The sequence below is a fragment of the Salmo salar genome, chromosome ssa24 (genome assembly GCF_905237065.1).
Source record: "Salmo salar chromosome ssa24, Ssal_v3.1, whole genome shotgun sequence".
NCBI lineage: Eukaryota > Metazoa > Chordata > Actinopteri > Salmoniformes > Salmonidae > Salmo > Salmo salar.
Window position 1 is genome coordinate 22877359 of NC_059465.1, and position 17385 is coordinate 22894743.

Below are 17385 nucleotides of genomic sequence, written 5' to 3' on the forward strand. Positions count from 1 at the left end.
ATCGGTACATCCGAACATCACACCTGGATAGCAGGTATACATGGTGGCTGCCCGAGTTATTGTTGGCGCACACACACCAGGAGCACACAATCCCTCCATCAGTGCTCAGACTGTCCGCAATAGGCTGAGAGAGGCTGGACTGAGGGCTTGTAGGTCTGTTGTAAGGCAGGTCCTCACCAGACATCACCGGCAACAACGTCGCCTGTTGGCACAAACCCACCGTCGCTGGACCAGACAGGACTGGCAAAAAGTGCTCTTCACTGACGAGTCGCGGTTTTGTTCCACCAGGGGTGATGGTCGGATTCGCGTTTATCGTCGAAGGAATGAGCGTTACACCGAGGCCTGTACTCTGGAGCGGGATCAAATTGGAAGTGGAGGGTCCGTCATGGTCTGGGGCGGTGTGTCACAGCATCACCGGACTGAGCTTGTTGTCATTGCAGGCAATCTCAATGCTGTGCGTTACAGAGAAGACATCCTCCTCCCTCATGTGGTACCCTTCCTGCAGGCTCATACTGACATGACCCTCGATCATGACAATGCCACCAGCCACACAGCTCGTTCTGTGCGTGACTTCCTGCAAGACAGGAATGTCAGTGTTCTGTCATGGCCAGCGAAGAGCCTGGATCTCAATCCCATTGAGCACGTCTGGGACCTGTTGGATCGGAGGGTGAGGGCTAGAGCCATTCCCCCCAGAAATGTCCGGGAACTCTCAGGTGCCTTGGTGGAAGAGTGGGGTAACATCTCATAGCAAGAACTGGCAAATCTGGTGCAGTCCATGAGTAGATGCACAGCAGTACTTAACGCAGCTGGTGGCCACACCAGATACTGACTGTTACTTTTCATTTTGACCCCCCTTTGTTCAGGGACACATTACTCCATTTCTGTTAGTCACATGTCTGTGGAACTTGTTCAGTTTATGTCTCACTTGTTGAATCTTATGTTCATACAAATATTTACACATGTTAAGTTTGCTGAATATAAACGCAGTTGACAGTGAGAGAACGTTTCTTTTTTTGCTAAGTTTCCAACATCAGAGGTTTTTTAAATCTACCAGTTGGCGCTAAATCGGAGATGAAGATGCATAGATAGCATTCTTTCATTGATCATATATTCTGAACACATTCTCTCTATGTATTCTATTGAGGCTGTCGACAAAATCCTTATTAAAGATACACCGTTTTTAAATTAAAGGGATGGCTTAAGATAAATGTACTGAAAACCCTATTAAATGAAAATTGAGCCAGAAAATCTATTAGCCAGAAAATCTGTTGGCCAGCAAGCGGGAGGGTTTTCAGCAGTAGGTAGCCATACCTGCAGAGTGTGAATACCAAATACTGAGAAGTGTGTAGGGAAGGCGTGCGTTGGAAAGGCGTAAATTCCTAAATCGGAATTAGCCCCAGACTGCAAAATAAATCAAGAGTTCTAGGACTAACAGATTAGTCGAGTGCAGTATCTAGTCTACAATCATCGGATAGATCACATGATCAATACCATAGAACTAAATATATAATAGTGGAACTCTATGGAATACACACATCATTGAGATATAGCTTTAATGAAAAATCATATCAGACACAATCAAAAAACAAATTAAACATGAATGTACACAATATGAAGACATAAACAGTGCATATAGAAAAATACCACTTGCTTATGTTTAGTACCTTTAGGAGTGGCTCATATAATCACTCTGGATAAATTGTTTGTAAAGCGTGTCCGTTTATGTGTGAGGGGGATACCACCATGTGAGTGTAAAAGGTAAGAGAATAAAAATGTTCACATGCAACAAAGACTCTCTTTAGCCCCGTTTATACTTGGTTCTAACATGCATTCTTTGTCCTGATCTAGTCCACATTCTGATTGTGCCCACATTTTCAGACAGGTGTAGACAATTAAAATATGCATAGTAATCTGATCTTCCTAACCACCTCTGGAGGTAGTCAGTGACCCACTGTTACCTTACAAGAGTGGACGGATCCCGCTTTCTAAAATTATTGACTTATGGCATCAATATGGGTCTTAAAATAAATAAATATCATTTCGAAAGGACAGCTGTCAAACTATTTGCATTCAGAGAGGGACCAGGAAATCTCGTCACGATGCGAACAGATATGACACACCTTTCAATACCATGTGTAGACATATTTCTGAAAATATGGGCACAATCAGAATGTGGACAAATCAGGAAAAAAGACACATGTTAGCTAGCGCCAGGTATAAAAGAGGCTTTTGTGTCTATAAGCTTTGTAAAAATAATTCTTTCAACCAGTCAAACGGTTAAACCTCTCTCCACCACACAAAGTGCCATCAGTCGGTTTATGACAAGCATCCTCACACTTATTCACAGCATTTTGTCCAATATCTAATATAAAAATGTATCTCGCAAACCATTTGAGATATTTACATGTACAGTAAGACGCCTTTACAGATATTGAAACGAAGAAGGATCTTTGCGTAATCACATATAATGAATAGTATAACCAGTAGTAGTGATGCTCCTTATGTTGTCTGCTTTTATCCATGAATAAAGGCATTGAGGTGATCGAAGCCACATACACACCCACAGTTGGAGTGAAACGGTCCCGATACATATTATAAATGGTCCACGGGCTCTGTGATGGGCACTTGGGGTTCAACACAGTTCTCCTCCTTCCCCACCCAGTGGATCCCATGGCCGTTCTCTCTGGGGGGGTGTGGGGAGTGCTGACGGTCCAGAGAGGCAAAGGTGGTGAACTGGACCCTCTTCCTCTTGCTGGTGGGCGAATGGATGGACTCGTTGTGGTTCATGGGCTTGGCCCTGTGGGAGCCCCCACAGCCCAGAGGAGAGGAGGGGCTGGAGGAGACTAGGCAGCTAGGTCGCCTGGGCAGAGAGGCAGTCTTATCAGACCCAATGTCTATGACTGTGGTGGCGCTTTGGTTGTCTTGCTGGGGAGGACTGCCAGGCACGTTCATCACCAGCTCAGCGTCCGTGCCCAGCCACACCCAGTCGTGCCTGTGCCCCGTGGGCTCCTGGCCATGAGAGGGGGGCTGTTTGTGCCTGAACTTTACCACATAGGATATGCAGTTCACCAGGAAGACCAGGATGGCCAGACAGAAGACCCCCAGCAGGGCGTACATGCCAATCTCCAGGTCTGAGAGAGGCCGGTTGGACAGCATGTCCTCGCTGCCCATGTCCACCCCCATTGGCTCCTGGTCAGGCACCTCCTCCTGAGAGGGGAAGTTATTGTAGTTGACCAGGTTACCAGGTGCCTTCACAGTGCTACTGACTGCAACACTACCTATATCTTTAACTAGCCCACTGTCTGTCCCCTCAGCTGTCCTATAGTCACTAGGGCTGCTATAATCACTGTCATTGATAGGACTGGCAGGGCTGTTGAGGGTTCCAGCATTTAAGAAACTTCCTGTTTCAATGACTCCGCCTACACCGCCTTGGCTATTTCCATCACTGGACACGCCTGGAGCGGAGTCATGCTCGGTGGATTTGGCGGTGGTGGTGACCTTGCGCATGGCACTCTCCTCCCGCTCAGAGGCAGAGCTACTGGGCAGGGTCTGCTGGGGCTTCTGCTGCTTCCTCTCACTGTCCACCTCCTCCCCATCGTTCCCATAGTCACTGCTGCTGTCTTTACTTCTGCCACTGCCAACCCCACCTCTATCTCCACTACTGCTGCTGCTGTTGCTGCTGTCAAAGCGCCGGCTGTTGAGCTGGAACTTGACCTTGAGGCTGCCACTGCCCACGGCAAGGGTGCTCTTCCGTTTGGACTTCTGGCAGGCCTCACAGATGGCCATCTCCACCCTGACCAGTACTCCGTGTCCCTCACCCTCTGCCACCACTGCAGGTGGGGAGCCCTGCACCGACACCACGCCCTCATCCAGAGAGGTCACCGTCACACGGTAGTAGGCAGGGTCATAGATGTCCAAAGGGGTCATGGAGTCATCGCTGAATTGGACCCAGGAACTAACCACAGCCTCCTGATGAGAACAAATAGCAAGATTTTTTTTAACTTGAATTGAATATTATTAAACTCTACAGTGCACCGGTGTCTGATCTAATTGACATTCAAGAAGATCGTAAACGGCACCTGTTTGGGGCTCTGCAGTACTTCCTGTGTGGTTGCCGTGGCGAGGATGGCCCTGTTGCTTCCTGGGCTGAGCTGCAGGGACAGAGCCAGGCCAGTGACCAGCTGCACCCCCAGCTCTGTGATGGTCACTTTGTCATCTACCACCGTCACAGTCTTCTCTGCCAGGATGGAGTCAGACATGGGGGAGAACACCTGCTCAGGCACAAAACACAGACAGCATTAGATATCATATCATGTCAATATACAATGTCACATCTCTGGATGAAGGCCCAGTTAAACATTCAGTTAAACAGGCAATCAGCCATGCTTCCAATCAGACCTGATGGTTACCATACCTGGATGGAGGTGCTCCCCACGTCACGTCCTGACAGCACCCTGCCTGCCTGCAGTCTGGCGATGCGAGGGTCCTCCACCTTGAGGAAGTAACGCACCAGCCTGGTAACGTCCACCTGCCAGTCTGAGCCCAGGAAGTAGGCCTGTGGCTCCCGGGGGTCCGACTGCTCGGCTATGAAGTGTGTGATCACACGCACCAGGGCATGCTGGAACTGTAACATGCAGCCTTTGCCCTTCTTATCCTCCTCCTTCTCCTCGCTGTTCCAGCTGAGCCTAGGGAATGAAGAGAAACACTGTATTACGTTACAGCACAGGGCACACCTGTCTCAACACACACGGGCATGCACACACACAGACTCTTCCCTGTTAATCTCATCACTGTTTGTCATTGTCATTCTCCAAACAAAAAAAAAATCTAATTCAAATCGGATCACATTGAGGTATTGTAATACATTATGTAATGGTATTAAAACACAAGCCTGAGCTATTATTTTTTATAAAAATGTAGACTCATTTTAGAGCCAAGGCTGCCTTTCAGGCAACTAGACCTCTATACTGGTCCCTTTGCCCACTGTACCTACAGTATGTACGTACACTAGTTTGTACAATGGGTGGAGGTTTTACTGTGACAGGAATGGGGGTGGCTGTTGTGTAGGTCCTACTGTACCTCTTGGTGGTGATGATGGGCACTCTCCACCCCTTGATCTGGCTGAGCTCTGTGTCAGACACCTCGATCTGGAGGGGCAGCCGTGGGATCCACACGTTCATCTCCAGCTGAGCACTCAGGTAGCTGTAGGTGAAGTTCACCATCATCCTCACCTTGCCCTTCATCTCCTTCCCATTCACAAACACATAGTCACACCTGTCTGACACCTGTTTACAGGAGGAGCAGAAAAAAGAACAAATCATAAAAACAGGCCTAACCAAAAACATATATTTCTTGTCATATGATATTCATGGGTAAATACTCAGTGGTGTAAAGTACTTAAGTAAAAATACTTTGAAGTACTACTGAAGTAGTTTGGGGGGTAACTGTACTTTACTTTACTATTCATATTTTTGGCAACTTTTACTTTTACTTCACTACATTCCAAAAGAAAATAATGTACTTTTTACTCCGTACATTTTCCCTGACACCTAAAAGTATTCATTACATTTTGACAGGAAAATTGTCCAATTCACACACTTATCAAGAGAACATCCCTGGTCATCCCTACTGCATCTGATCTGGCAGACTCACTAAACACAAATGCTTCATTTGTAAATTATGTCTGAGTGTTGGAGTGTGCCCCTGACTATCCATCAATAAAATAAAATAAAATTGTGCCGTCTGGTTTTCTTAATATAAGGGATTTTAAATGATTTATACTTTTGATACTTAAGTACATTTTAGCAATTCCATTTACTTTTGATAACCAAAAACTTTTACTCAAGTAGTATTTTACTGGGTGACTTTTACTTGAGTCATTTTCTATTTTCTATCTTTACTTTTACTCAAGTATGACAATGTAGTTCTTTTTCCACCACTGGCTATACTGTATTAGCATATGGTCTTCTAAATAAAACTACTGTATGTACAGTTTTGAAATAATATAGCATTCATTTGTAAATCAAATGGTGTGAAAATGTGACTGTCCTGATCATTACATGACACAGAGATTTTATATGAGATGCTTATCTACACTAATGAAAAGGAGAGATAATGAAACCAGGCTCTAAGTTGTCCTTAACCTAGACAAATAGTTGCATAAGCTTTAATGAACTCAACAAATCATTCTGCTGTAACTTGCTCCACTATGGTAATAATATAGTAAAATAATAGTCAAACAGCTGTAATAAACATTCACACTAAACACAAAGCACAGGCCATAATAAGATATAACATTGTAAATGTATGTTAATCCAATAACACAATGTGCTATATTGGACATCAAAACACACCAAAAACACATTCATTACATTTTAATGTAATGTAACCCTGGCGAGTAGTTTCTGTCAGCCCATTGAGAAATCTCATGTGCTTTTTGAAACCCTGGAAGACATAGTGCAGAGTCGGCTTGGTTCTATCAACATCCCTTGCTTTAATTCATTGGATAATTTACGGAGCATTGAAATACAGTTGTCATTGGCTCCCGTAAGTGCTCAGGGTAGCAGAAAAAAATGTCAGTGACTTTGACAGACGGCTCAAGGAGGAATGCAAATGGCAGAGATTGCTTATCTACCTATTCATGAATTTAGCAATTAGAAGATGGACTGTCAGAGTAATGTCCTGTTGGTTGTGGGGGGTCCTGTGACATCCTGTGACAATAATTAGCTTGCACTCATTAACTAAAATGGTGTTCTGGTTAAATGACTCTACCCTGATTCAATATGGAGAATTGAGTTGGAAAGAGAGTAAAAAGGTGCTGCTGCTACCACATCTAATCAAGCACTTATGTAACATTAGGGCCCACAATGCAGTTATGCAAAGTTATGAACAACTGTCCGTGCTATTATGCACTGATCTTTTTTCAATGAGATCATCAAGAGTTTTCATCCAGGCGGTAGACGAGGTCAGACAATCATCCTTAATCTGAGAGCATCTGTTCAGCCTGAGGCTCCCAGGTAAGAGTCCTCGTCCTCTCATCTCCAAAATACGCCATATTAGTTAACGCTCATTGAGTCACAAACCCTTCCATATTAACATGGCAACATAATCAAATCATTTCCCCAAAATATTTAATATACACTACATTACCATAAGTATGTGGACACCTGCTCATCGAACATCTCATTCCAAAATCATGGACATTAATATGGAGTTGATACCCCCTTTGCAGCCATAACAGCCTCGACTCTTCTGGGAAGGCTTTCCACTAGATGTTGGAAGATTGAAAGCAAGTCCCTGCAGCATTCAGCCACAAGAGCATTAGTGAGGTTGGGCACTGATGTTGGGAGATTAGGCCTGGCTTACAGTTGGCATTCCAATTCACCCCAAAGGTTTTCGGCGGGGTTGAGGTCAGGGCTCTGTGCAGGCAAGTCAAGTTCTTCCACACTGATCTCGACAAACCATTTCTATATAGACCTCGCGTTGTGCACAGGGGCATTGTTATGCTGAAACAGGAAAGGGCCTTCCCCAAACTGTTGCCACAAAGTTGGAAGCACAGAATCATCTAGAATGTCATTGTATGATGTATCGTTAAGATTTCCCTTCACTGGAACTAAATGGCCTAGCCGGAACCATGAAAAACAGCCCCAGACCATTATTCCTCCTCCACCAAACTTTACAGTTGGCACTATGCATTCGGGCAGGTAGGATTCTCCTGGCATCTGCCAAACCTAGATTTGTCCATCAGACTGCCAGATGGTGAAGCGTAATTCATCACTCCAGAGAACGCGTTTCCACTCCTCCAGAGTTCAATGGCGGTGAGCTTTACACCACTCCAGCTGACGCTTGGCATTGTGCATGGTGATCTTAGGCTTGTGTGCGGTTGCTTGGCTGCTCGGCTATGGAGACCCATTTCATGAAACTCCCGACGCATAGTCCTTGTGCTGATGTTGCTTCCAGAGGCAGTTTGGAACTCGGTAGTGAGTGTTGCAACAGAGGACAGGCAATTTTTGGGCGCTACGCACCTCAGCACTCAGTCGTCCCATTCTGTGAGCTTGTGTGGCCTACCACTTCACAACTGAGCTGTTGTTGCTCCTGGACGTTTCCACTTCACAATAACAATTACAATTGACCAGGGCAGCTCTAGCAGGGCAGAAATTTGACCAACTGACTTGTTGGAAAGGTGGCATCCTATGGCGGTGCCACGTTGAAAATCACTGAGCTCCTCAGTACCGGCCATTCTACTGCCAATGTTTGTCTATGGAGATTGCATGGCTGTGTGCTTCATTTTATACAACTGTCAGCAATGGGTGTGGCTGAAATAGCCAAATCCACTAATAGTTTTGTGTATATAGTGTATATAATATATGCCATTTAGCAGACACTTTTATCCGCTTTTATTCACAGTCATGCGTACGTACAATTTAAGTACAGTGGTCCCGGGAATCAAACTTTCTATCCTCCCGAGTGTCGCAGCGGTGTAAGGCACTGCATCTCAGCACTAAGAGGTGTCACTGCAGTCCCTGGTTCGAATCCAGGCTGCATCACATCCAGCCGTGATTGGGAATACCATAGGTGCACACTTGTGCACACTTGGTCTGGGTTTGGCCGGGGTAAGCTGTCATTGTAAATAAAAATGTGTTCTTAACTGACTTGCCTACTTAAATAAAGGTTAAATAAAAAAACGAAAATCCTGACGTTGCAAGCGCCATGCTCTACCAACTGAGCTACAGAGGATCATTTTATATCGATGTTGAGTTTTGCAGTGCAGAGCCAAGTCTCCTGCAAGGCTCCAAAGACACAATCTCAACATGGAGCACAGAATATAGCACAGAATACCAACAGTGTTGTACCGTGTCTGAAAGTTACGTTTCATTTGATGTTACTGATAAATGTTTGTGAGTCGAGTGAAAGATGCAAATGAAATTCATCTTGTTGACCTGAAAGAAAGATGTTCTCACTCTGCCTTGATACTGAGTGAAGTGAAGAAAGACAAATGACAGTGTGTGAAGTGATGAAAGACAAGTGGCATAGCAGTGAAAATATCTCTCTTTCAGGTCAACAAGATGAATTGAATCTTTCTCTCGACTCACAAACATTTATCAGTAACTGTGCTGACAGGGTGGATACCAACTGCATGGATTAGTAATCTTCCAAATAACCATCAAAGGTTGCAGTGAGTATACTGTATTCATGACACAAGATCCTAAAAATGTACAGAGAATAGACTTTTATTAATAACCATTTGTCATTTGATATTTGATGTGCCAGATTAATCTTAATCTCATTGTTTTTCACAAAAGTACCCATTACTCTCTTCACACATAACTGACAAGGCAAATGTTTCCATACTTCTTAAAAGCCTCTTTATCATCACAGATTTGACCTTGTCTTGGCATTTCAGCTCAGAATTTTTTTTATGGAATAAACCTTGCCATTTATCATCTGCAGATCTCATACTTTTTTCACATGCATTATAAGAGCAAAGATATCTGAGTAGAGCCGCTAAACGAAGAAGCTTAGGGCGAATTTTGCGACTCAAACTTACTGATATCTGATCAACAAACAAACACACACATTTTGGGGAAGCATTTGTTATATTGTATAATTATACTTATACTGGCCGAATGGCTGTAATAACAAAGTGACATTGTGCAACTATAACAAAAAGGAATATGAGTTTAGTTTTTCCTTTGTTTCCCTGTCATTTCCTGTTATGTGTCCATTTTAGCAGCTGATTGGCTTGATGGAGGACATCACTGGAGTGTCACTCACTCTTCGTTTTCTGATGTGGTAGAGAGAATGTGGAGAGGTGACTGGTACAACTTCTTTGCCTTTAGCAGTCTCTCCTCCCCTCTTACACCAACACTAAATGGCCCTCCTGTCTCATTGCAGCCAGACAGGACAAACATACATCCAGCACTATACTCCCTCCTAACCACAGTCAAAACAGTCTGGTCTTCATATGACCTCAAATCCCCTCCTTGGTTATTGGACATGTTTGCTCACACCACAGATCTGCAAAGTACCTGTCATGGCACTGACACCTGTTCAAAAAAGGTGCCCATAGGAGAACCCTTTGAAGAACCCTTTTTGATTCCGGGTAGAACCCTTTTGTGTTCCATGTAGAACCCTTTCCACAGAGGGTTCTACATGGAACCCAAACGTGTTCTTCCTGGAACCAAAAATGTTCTATGAGGACAGCCAAAGATCCCTTTTGGAACCCTTTTTTCTAAGAGTGTATGAACGGTAAAGTTGATTTCAGTGAAAGAAATGAAGGTGAATGTTAGAGTAGCCCCAAAACCTCTGTGTTGCAATGCTCTGTGTTTAGCAACTCTCAGTCTGACATCTTCATGTCTACACCTTGAAGAAACACACTCTCACTTTCTTATTAGTGTGTGTTAAAGTGCCAAGTACTTCCACCACTAAGATGAGGTTTTGAAACACATACATCTTCTACACAACTTTAAATGCTAGGTACCACTGTGGCATCAAGTGGCAGGCAGCCTGCTGTACTGTACCTTCAGGATGTCCTCATCAGTGGAGCTGCAGTCGGTGAAGTCTGAGACATCAGTGACTGACCCGTCCTCCTCCACAGCCACGGTCCTGACAGGCATCACCACCTTCTTCCCAGTTAGCACAGCCGTGTTCAGGATCGCTGAGTCCTAAAGGGAACATATCATCAGTCTGGCTATACACTAAGTGTACAAAACATTAAGAACACCTTTCTAATAGTGAGTTGCACCCCATTTTGCCCTCAGAACAGACTCAATTCGTTGGGGTAATGGATTTTGCAAGGCATCGAAGGCGTTCCACAGGCATGCTGACTCCAATGCCTCCCACAGTTGTGTCAAGTTGGCTGGATGTCCTTTGGGTGTGGACCATTCTTGATGCACACCGGAAACTGTTGAGCGTGAAAACCCCAGCAGCATTGCAGTTCTTAACACTCAAACTGGCACCTACTAGCATACCCAAAGGCACTTAAATCTTTTGTTTTGCCCATTCACACACTCATTGGCACACATATACAATCCATGTCTCAATTGTCTCAAGGCTTAAAACTTCTTATTTAACCTGTCTCCTCCCCTTCATCTACACTGATTGAAGTGAATTTAACATCAATAAGGGATCATAGCTGTCAACTGGATTTACCTGGTCAGTCTTTGTCATGGAAAGAGCATGTTTTGTACACTCAGTGTAGGTTTAATGAGATATTAGCCTACTTTAACCTCCTAACTACTGTTGGTTAAGATATACAGTGCCTTCAGAAAGTAATCATACCCCTTGACTTATTCCACATTTTGTTGTGATACAGCCTGAATTAAAAATAAATGGACTCAATTGAAAACACGTTTTCGCACATTTTTACTCCTGAACTTATTTAGGCTTGCCATAACAAAGGGGTTGAATACTTATTGACTCAAGACATTTCAGCTTTTCACTTTTTATTCATTTCTAAAAACCTAATTCCACTTTGACATTATGGGGTAATTTGTGTGAGCCAGTGACACAATTTCTCAATTTAATGAATTTTTAATTCAGGCTGTAACACAACAAAATGTGGAAAATGACAAGGGGTTTCAATACTTTCTGAAGGCACTGTAGGCTTGTTGTATGTAGGAAACGGAAGCAGGGGAGGATTGCGTGTGGAAACATGACCTGAAGTTGTGAGTTCCCATCACTGGGAGAAATATAGATTTTGGAATTAAACTGTGATGTCAAAATTCCAGAAACCACATCTGTACCAGGAAATACAAGCAATCAGTATAAATCCTTATTTTATTGGCAATATAAATGTAGCTCCTACCAGTATTGAACAACATTCAGCAGCATAGTAATGAGTGCTAGATCAGTCTAGACCTAATGCCCCTCTGGCCAAACATCAAATCTCCTCATGTTTGGCTCGCAGACTGAGGTCACCATCTAATCCATGATTGAGATGGACCATATCAAACAACCTAGTCTCAGAGCATTTCGTATTATTTTGTAGGTAAATCCGAGACTCTCCATTTGTATGATATGTGTTAATTTGTGGATGTCCATCATCCATTTTGTATGATACGTTACAAATTACATTTTGTATGATATGTTATGAAAGTAAAATTTGTTACACATTTTCTAAATGTACAATATGTTACAAATGATGATACAAAAATGATATGTTATGAATTCCAATTTGTTGTGGCTAATTTTAGCGAGCTGGCTAGCGCCAACGTTAGCTAGCTGGCTAACATTAGCTAGGCTAGGGGTTAGGGATAGGGCTTAGGGTTAGGAGTTAGCTTAAAGGGTTAAGGGAGAGTTAGCTAAAAGGGTTAAGGTTAGGGAAAGGGTTAGATAACATGCTAAGTAGTTGCAAAGTAGCTAAACGTAGTTGAAAAATTACTAATTAGCTAAAATTCTAAAGTTGTCCGTGATGAGATTCGAACACACAACAGTTGGGTTCTTAGACGTTCGGGTGACACATCCACCAAACACCCTCCTTAACTTGTCTGGGCTAGGGGGCAGTATTTTCACGGCCGGATAAAACATGTACACGATTTAAACTGGTTACTACTCTTTCCCAGAAACGAGAATATGCATATTATTAGTAGATTTGGATAGAAAACACTCTGAAGTTTCTAAAACTGTTTGAATGGTGTCTGTGAGTATAACAGAACAAGCAGGAAGTGGCCTGTCTGCGATTTTGTAGTTCTCCCTTTCCTTCTCTATCAAAACTTAAGTGCCCGTGGGGTTATGTAGCACTTTCTAAGGCTTCCATTGGCTCTCTAAAGCGTTCAGAAAGCGGATTGACGCGTCTCCTGTCTCCGGGCAGATAACAGGAGCACAGTTTGTCAGTGGACTGCCTGGTGGCTAAGAGATTTCAAATGCGCGGTCACGAGACCTCGCCATTTTTTTCTCTTCCTTTTTGAATGACTACAGCATTGTCCGGTTGGAATATTAACGCTATTTTACGAGAAAAATAGCATAAAAATAGATTTTAAACAGTGTTTGACATGCTGCTAAGTACGGTAATGGAACATTTTGAAATGTTTTGTCTCGAAATGCGCTCGCGCGTTACCCTTTGGATAGTGACCTGAACGCATGAACAAAACGGGGATATTTGCACATAACTATGGATTATTTGGAACAAAAACAACATTTGTTGTGGAAGTAGCAGTCCTGGGAGTGCATTCTGACGAAGAACAGCAAAGGTAATCCAATTTTTCTAATAGTAATTCTGAGTTTAGGTTGCCCCGACGTTGGCGGGTGTCAAATTAGCTAGCCGTGATGGCTGAGCTATGTACTCAGAATATTGCAAAATGTGCATTCGCTGAAAAGCTATTTTAAAATCTGACATAGCGATTGCATAAAGGAGTTCTGTATTTATAATTCTTAAAATAATTGTTATGTATTTTGTCAACGTTTATCATGAGTAATTTAGTAAATTCACCGGAAGTTTTGGGTGGGAATGCTAGTTCTGAACATCACATGCTAATGTAAAAAGCTGTTTTTTTATATAAATATGAACTTGATTGAACAAAACATGCTTGTATTGTATAACATAATGTCCTAGGAGTGTCATCTGATGAAGATCATCAAAGGTTAGTGCTGCATTTAGCTGTGTTTTGGGTATTTGTGACATATATGCTTGCTTGAAAAATGGCTGTGTGGTTATTTGTGTCTATGAACTCTCCTAACATAATCTAATGTTTTGCTTTCGCTGTAAAGCCTTTTTAAAATCGGACAGTGTGGTTAGATTAACGAGAGTCTTATCTTTCAAATGGTGTAAAATAGTCGTATGTTTGAAATATTTAATTTATTGCATTTTTGAGGTATTTGTATTTCGCGCCACACGATTCCACTGGCTGTTGAATAGAGTGGGACGCTAACATCCCACCTAGCCCAGAGAGGCTAAGTAGCCCTAGCCTCTGTCTTATGTAACCATACCAAATCATACATATTATACTAATTTGAGTGTCCCGGATTTACATGTACTATGTTACATATAGTCTATGAGACCAGGCTGTGTCAAATTTCAAACCAAAATCAAGTTTCCAATGCCTTTATATTTCAGTGCGTTTCAACTGATCATATTCAAAATACTGTCTATTGCATGATACAGACAGAGTGATTGAACGACAGTCAAGGTTTTTACTGTTCTCAAACATGAATTTACAAATATCTATTAAATCATTTCTTGTAAGTAAATGGACAAACAAATTATCATAAAAGATGGAACATTTTGAAAGATATGATGCTGAAAATATTACTAGGCAGATATTGTAAATCTCCCATGAAAACAAACAATAATGGCTTAAAAGTCAAGGGCCCCTTGATTGTAGTAGCACAAAGGGCTAATGGCAGATTGGATATTGTAATGCAAATTGCTCCCACAATTTATAACATCCACTATTTAGTGACAGAGATTATGATGGATTAATTGCAGGGGTCCTATATTAAAAGATACAACACACAAACATAGAAAAATAAACAATAGAGAAGCAGCTGTCAAAGATTGACAACCTCCTGGTAAATCATGTCACAGGCATCAATTAGCATTTCGCTACACACGCAATAATATCTGCTAAATATGTGTATGTGACCAATACAATTTGATTTGAATGTCAAGAATACAGAGTGCATTAGGTCACAGTACCCACACTAGAGTGCATTAGGTCACAGTACCCACACACTGGAGGCCACATCCAAGATCAAACAAAACATTTACAATAGCAAATGTCACAGGTGAAGGTACTTTATGAATATGGATGCTAGAGATTAATTGTTAGTCAGTGCTCACCATGACAAGTGGGGCTAGGCCCACAAAGTCTCTCTGGGTTGTATAGATCCTCATGGAACCTTCTTTCTGTCCCCCATCCCTGGTGTTTGGTGGCAACTCCAAGTGCCATGTAATCACCTGGCTGTCTGATTGGCTGCTCAGCTCCTCTACCTCAAAGTCCATCTGTAGGACCTCCAGTAGACTGCTGTCCAGCCTGAGAGAAGATAGAAGAGTCGGGATCAAACGAGGAATCTCACTGCCAGAGGAACACACTCAGCTCAAGCTATTATCTTTGATACTACATTGAATACATACAGTATGTGATTGTGGTACGGTGAGATAAACATTACAGAGGGACGGGTAGTGAGCATTTAAAAAGAAAGGAAAAGCAAGCAAGGTTGGACAGCCAAGCCCAAAGTAATCAAGGTGGCACAGCAGTGATCCTGACACATCAACCAAAGAGTAAACAGAAAAAAGCTAAGCAATAATGAACAAAAAGAGGAGGGTGGGAGGATCTGGGTTCCTCAGTCAGATATGCATCGGGACACACTATAGGCTGTTATCAATTGTGTATGCTCCAAGGACAGACAGCAAAGCATCGTCCAGGTTGCAGAGGGTCATCAGCTGCCACCTGCCCTCCATCGAGGTCCTGCATGACTCCAGGGCAAGGAAGCATGCAGGAAAGATCAGGTTGTCACCTGGAATACATTTCAATTAACAGGTGCGCCTTGTTAAACGTTAATTTGTGGAATTTCTTTCCCTCTTAATGTGTTTGAGCCAATCAGTTGTGTTGTGACAAGATAAAGGTGTTTTACAGAAGATAGCCCTATTTGGTAAAAGACCAAGTCCATATTATGGCAAGAACAGCTCAAATAAGCAAAGAGAAATTACATTACTTTAAGACATGAAGGTCAGTCAATGCGGAACATTTCAAGAACATTGAAAGTTTCTTCAAGTGCAGTCCCAAAAACCATCAAGCGCTATGACGAAACTGGTTCTCATGAGGACCGCCACAGGAAAGGAAGACCTAGAGTTACCTCTGCTGCAGAGGATAAGTTCATTAGAGTTAACTTCACCTCAGATTGCAGCCAAAATAAATGCTTCTGTCACGTCCTGACCAGTAAAAGGGGATATTTGTCATTGTAGTTTGGTCAGGGCGTGGCAGGGGGTGTTTGTTTTGTGTGTTTTGGTGTTTTTGGTTTAGGTTCTATGTTTTCTATTTCTATGTTTAAATCTAGTTTTCTATTTCTATGTTGGGTTGTCGTTGTCTCTAATTGGAGGCCATATTTAGTTGTGTTTGTTTCACTTGTGTTTTGTGGGTGGTTATTTCCTGTATAGTCTGTGCACCTTATGGGACTGTTTCGTCGTTTGTTTCTTTTGTTTAAGTGTTTTCTTTAATAAATTAAGAAGATGAGCACTTTACCCCCTGCGCCTTGGTCCTATCCTTACGACGATTATGACAGCTTCACAGAGTTCAAGTAACAGACACATGTCAACATCAAGGAGACTGCATGAATCAGGCCTTCATGATCAAATTGCTGCAAAGAAACCACCACCAGAGTACTAATAAGAGGAAGAGACTTGCTTGGGCCAAGAAACACGAGCAATGGACATTAGACCAGTGGAAATCTCTCCTTTGGTCTGATGAGTCCAAATTTGAGATTTTTGGCTCCAACTGACGTGTCTTTGTGAGATGCATAGTAGGTGAACGGATTATCTCCGCATGTGTGGTTCCCACCATGAAGCATGGAGGCGGAGGTGTGATGATGTGGGGGTGCTTTACTGTTGACACTGTAGGTGATTTATTTAGAATTCAAGGCACATTTAACCAGCATGGCTACCACAGCATTCTGCAGCAATTCGCTATTCTATCTGGATTGCACTTTGTGGGACTATCATTTGTTTTTCAACAGGACAATGACCCAAAACACACCTCCAGGCTGTGTAAGGGCTATTTGACCAAGAAGGAGAGTGATCAAATCTAATCAAATTGTATTTGTCACATGCGCCGAATAGAACAGGTGTAGACCTTACAGTGAAATGGTTAATTTCAAGCCCTTAAACAACAATGCAGTTATAAAAAAAAGTGTTAAGTAAAAAATAGATAAGTACAAAATAAAAAATAAAAGTAACAAATAATTAAAGAGCAGCAGTAAAATAACAGTAGCAAGGCTATATACAGAGGGTTCCGGAGTCAATGTCCATGGGCACTGGTTAGTTGAGGTAATTGAGGTACTATGTACATGTAGGTAGAGTTAAAGTGAATATGCATAGATAATAAACAGAGAGTAGCAGTAGCGTAAAATAGGGGGGGGGGTGGCAATGCAAATAGTCTGGGTAGCCATTTGATTAGCTGTTCAGGAGTCTTATGGCTTGGGGGTAGAAGTTGTTAAGAAGCCTTTTGGACCTAGACTTGGTGCTCCGGTACCGCTTGCCGTGCGGTAGCAGAGAGAACATTCTATGACTAGGGTGGCTGGAGTCTTTGACAATTTTTAGGGCCTTCCTCTGACACCGTCTGGTATAGGAGGTCCTGGATGGCAGGAAGCTTACCCTCTGTAGTGCCTTGCGGTCGGAGTCCGAGCAGTTGCAATACCAGGCTGTGATGCAACCAGTCAGGATGCTCTCGA

The 17385-nt window shown here is 42.8% G+C and overlaps 1 protein-coding gene across 1 annotated transcript; it reads right to left on the reverse strand.

Moving 5' to 3' along the window:
• Positions 1-1539: 1539 nt before the first annotated feature.
• On the reverse strand, positions 1540-15494 carry LOC106585530 (transmembrane protein 132D). Its single transcript, XM_014171841.2, has 6 exons — positions 14780-15494; positions 10521-10664; positions 5080-5285; positions 4415-4685; positions 4080-4271; positions 1540-3969 (listed from the first exon to the last, which is right to left on the reverse strand). The coding sequence occupies exons 1-6, from the start codon at positions 14939-14941 to the stop codon at positions 2593-2595; spliced, it is 2352 nt and encodes a 783-aa protein (XP_014027316.2). The 5' UTR covers positions 14942-15494; the 3' UTR covers positions 1540-2592.
• Positions 15495-17385: the final 1891 nt, after the last annotated feature.

What these genes read in the sequence shown, in the direction of transcription:
- LOC106585530 (XM_014171841.2), bottom strand. Translation starts at nt 14,941, where the DNA reads ATGGACTTTGAGGTAGAGGAGCTGAGCAGCCAATCAGACAGCCAGGTG. An exon ending in TGGGGAGCACCTCCATCCAG is followed by an intron (nt 4,272 to 4,414) that starts GTATGGTAACCA and finishes GTGCCTGAGCAG; the next exon opens with GTGTTCTCCCCCATGTCTGA. An exon ending in TACTGCAGAGCCCCAAACAG is followed by an intron (nt 3,970 to 4,079) that starts GTGCCGTTTACG and finishes TGTTCTCATCAG; the next exon opens with GAGGCTGTGGTTAGTTCCTG.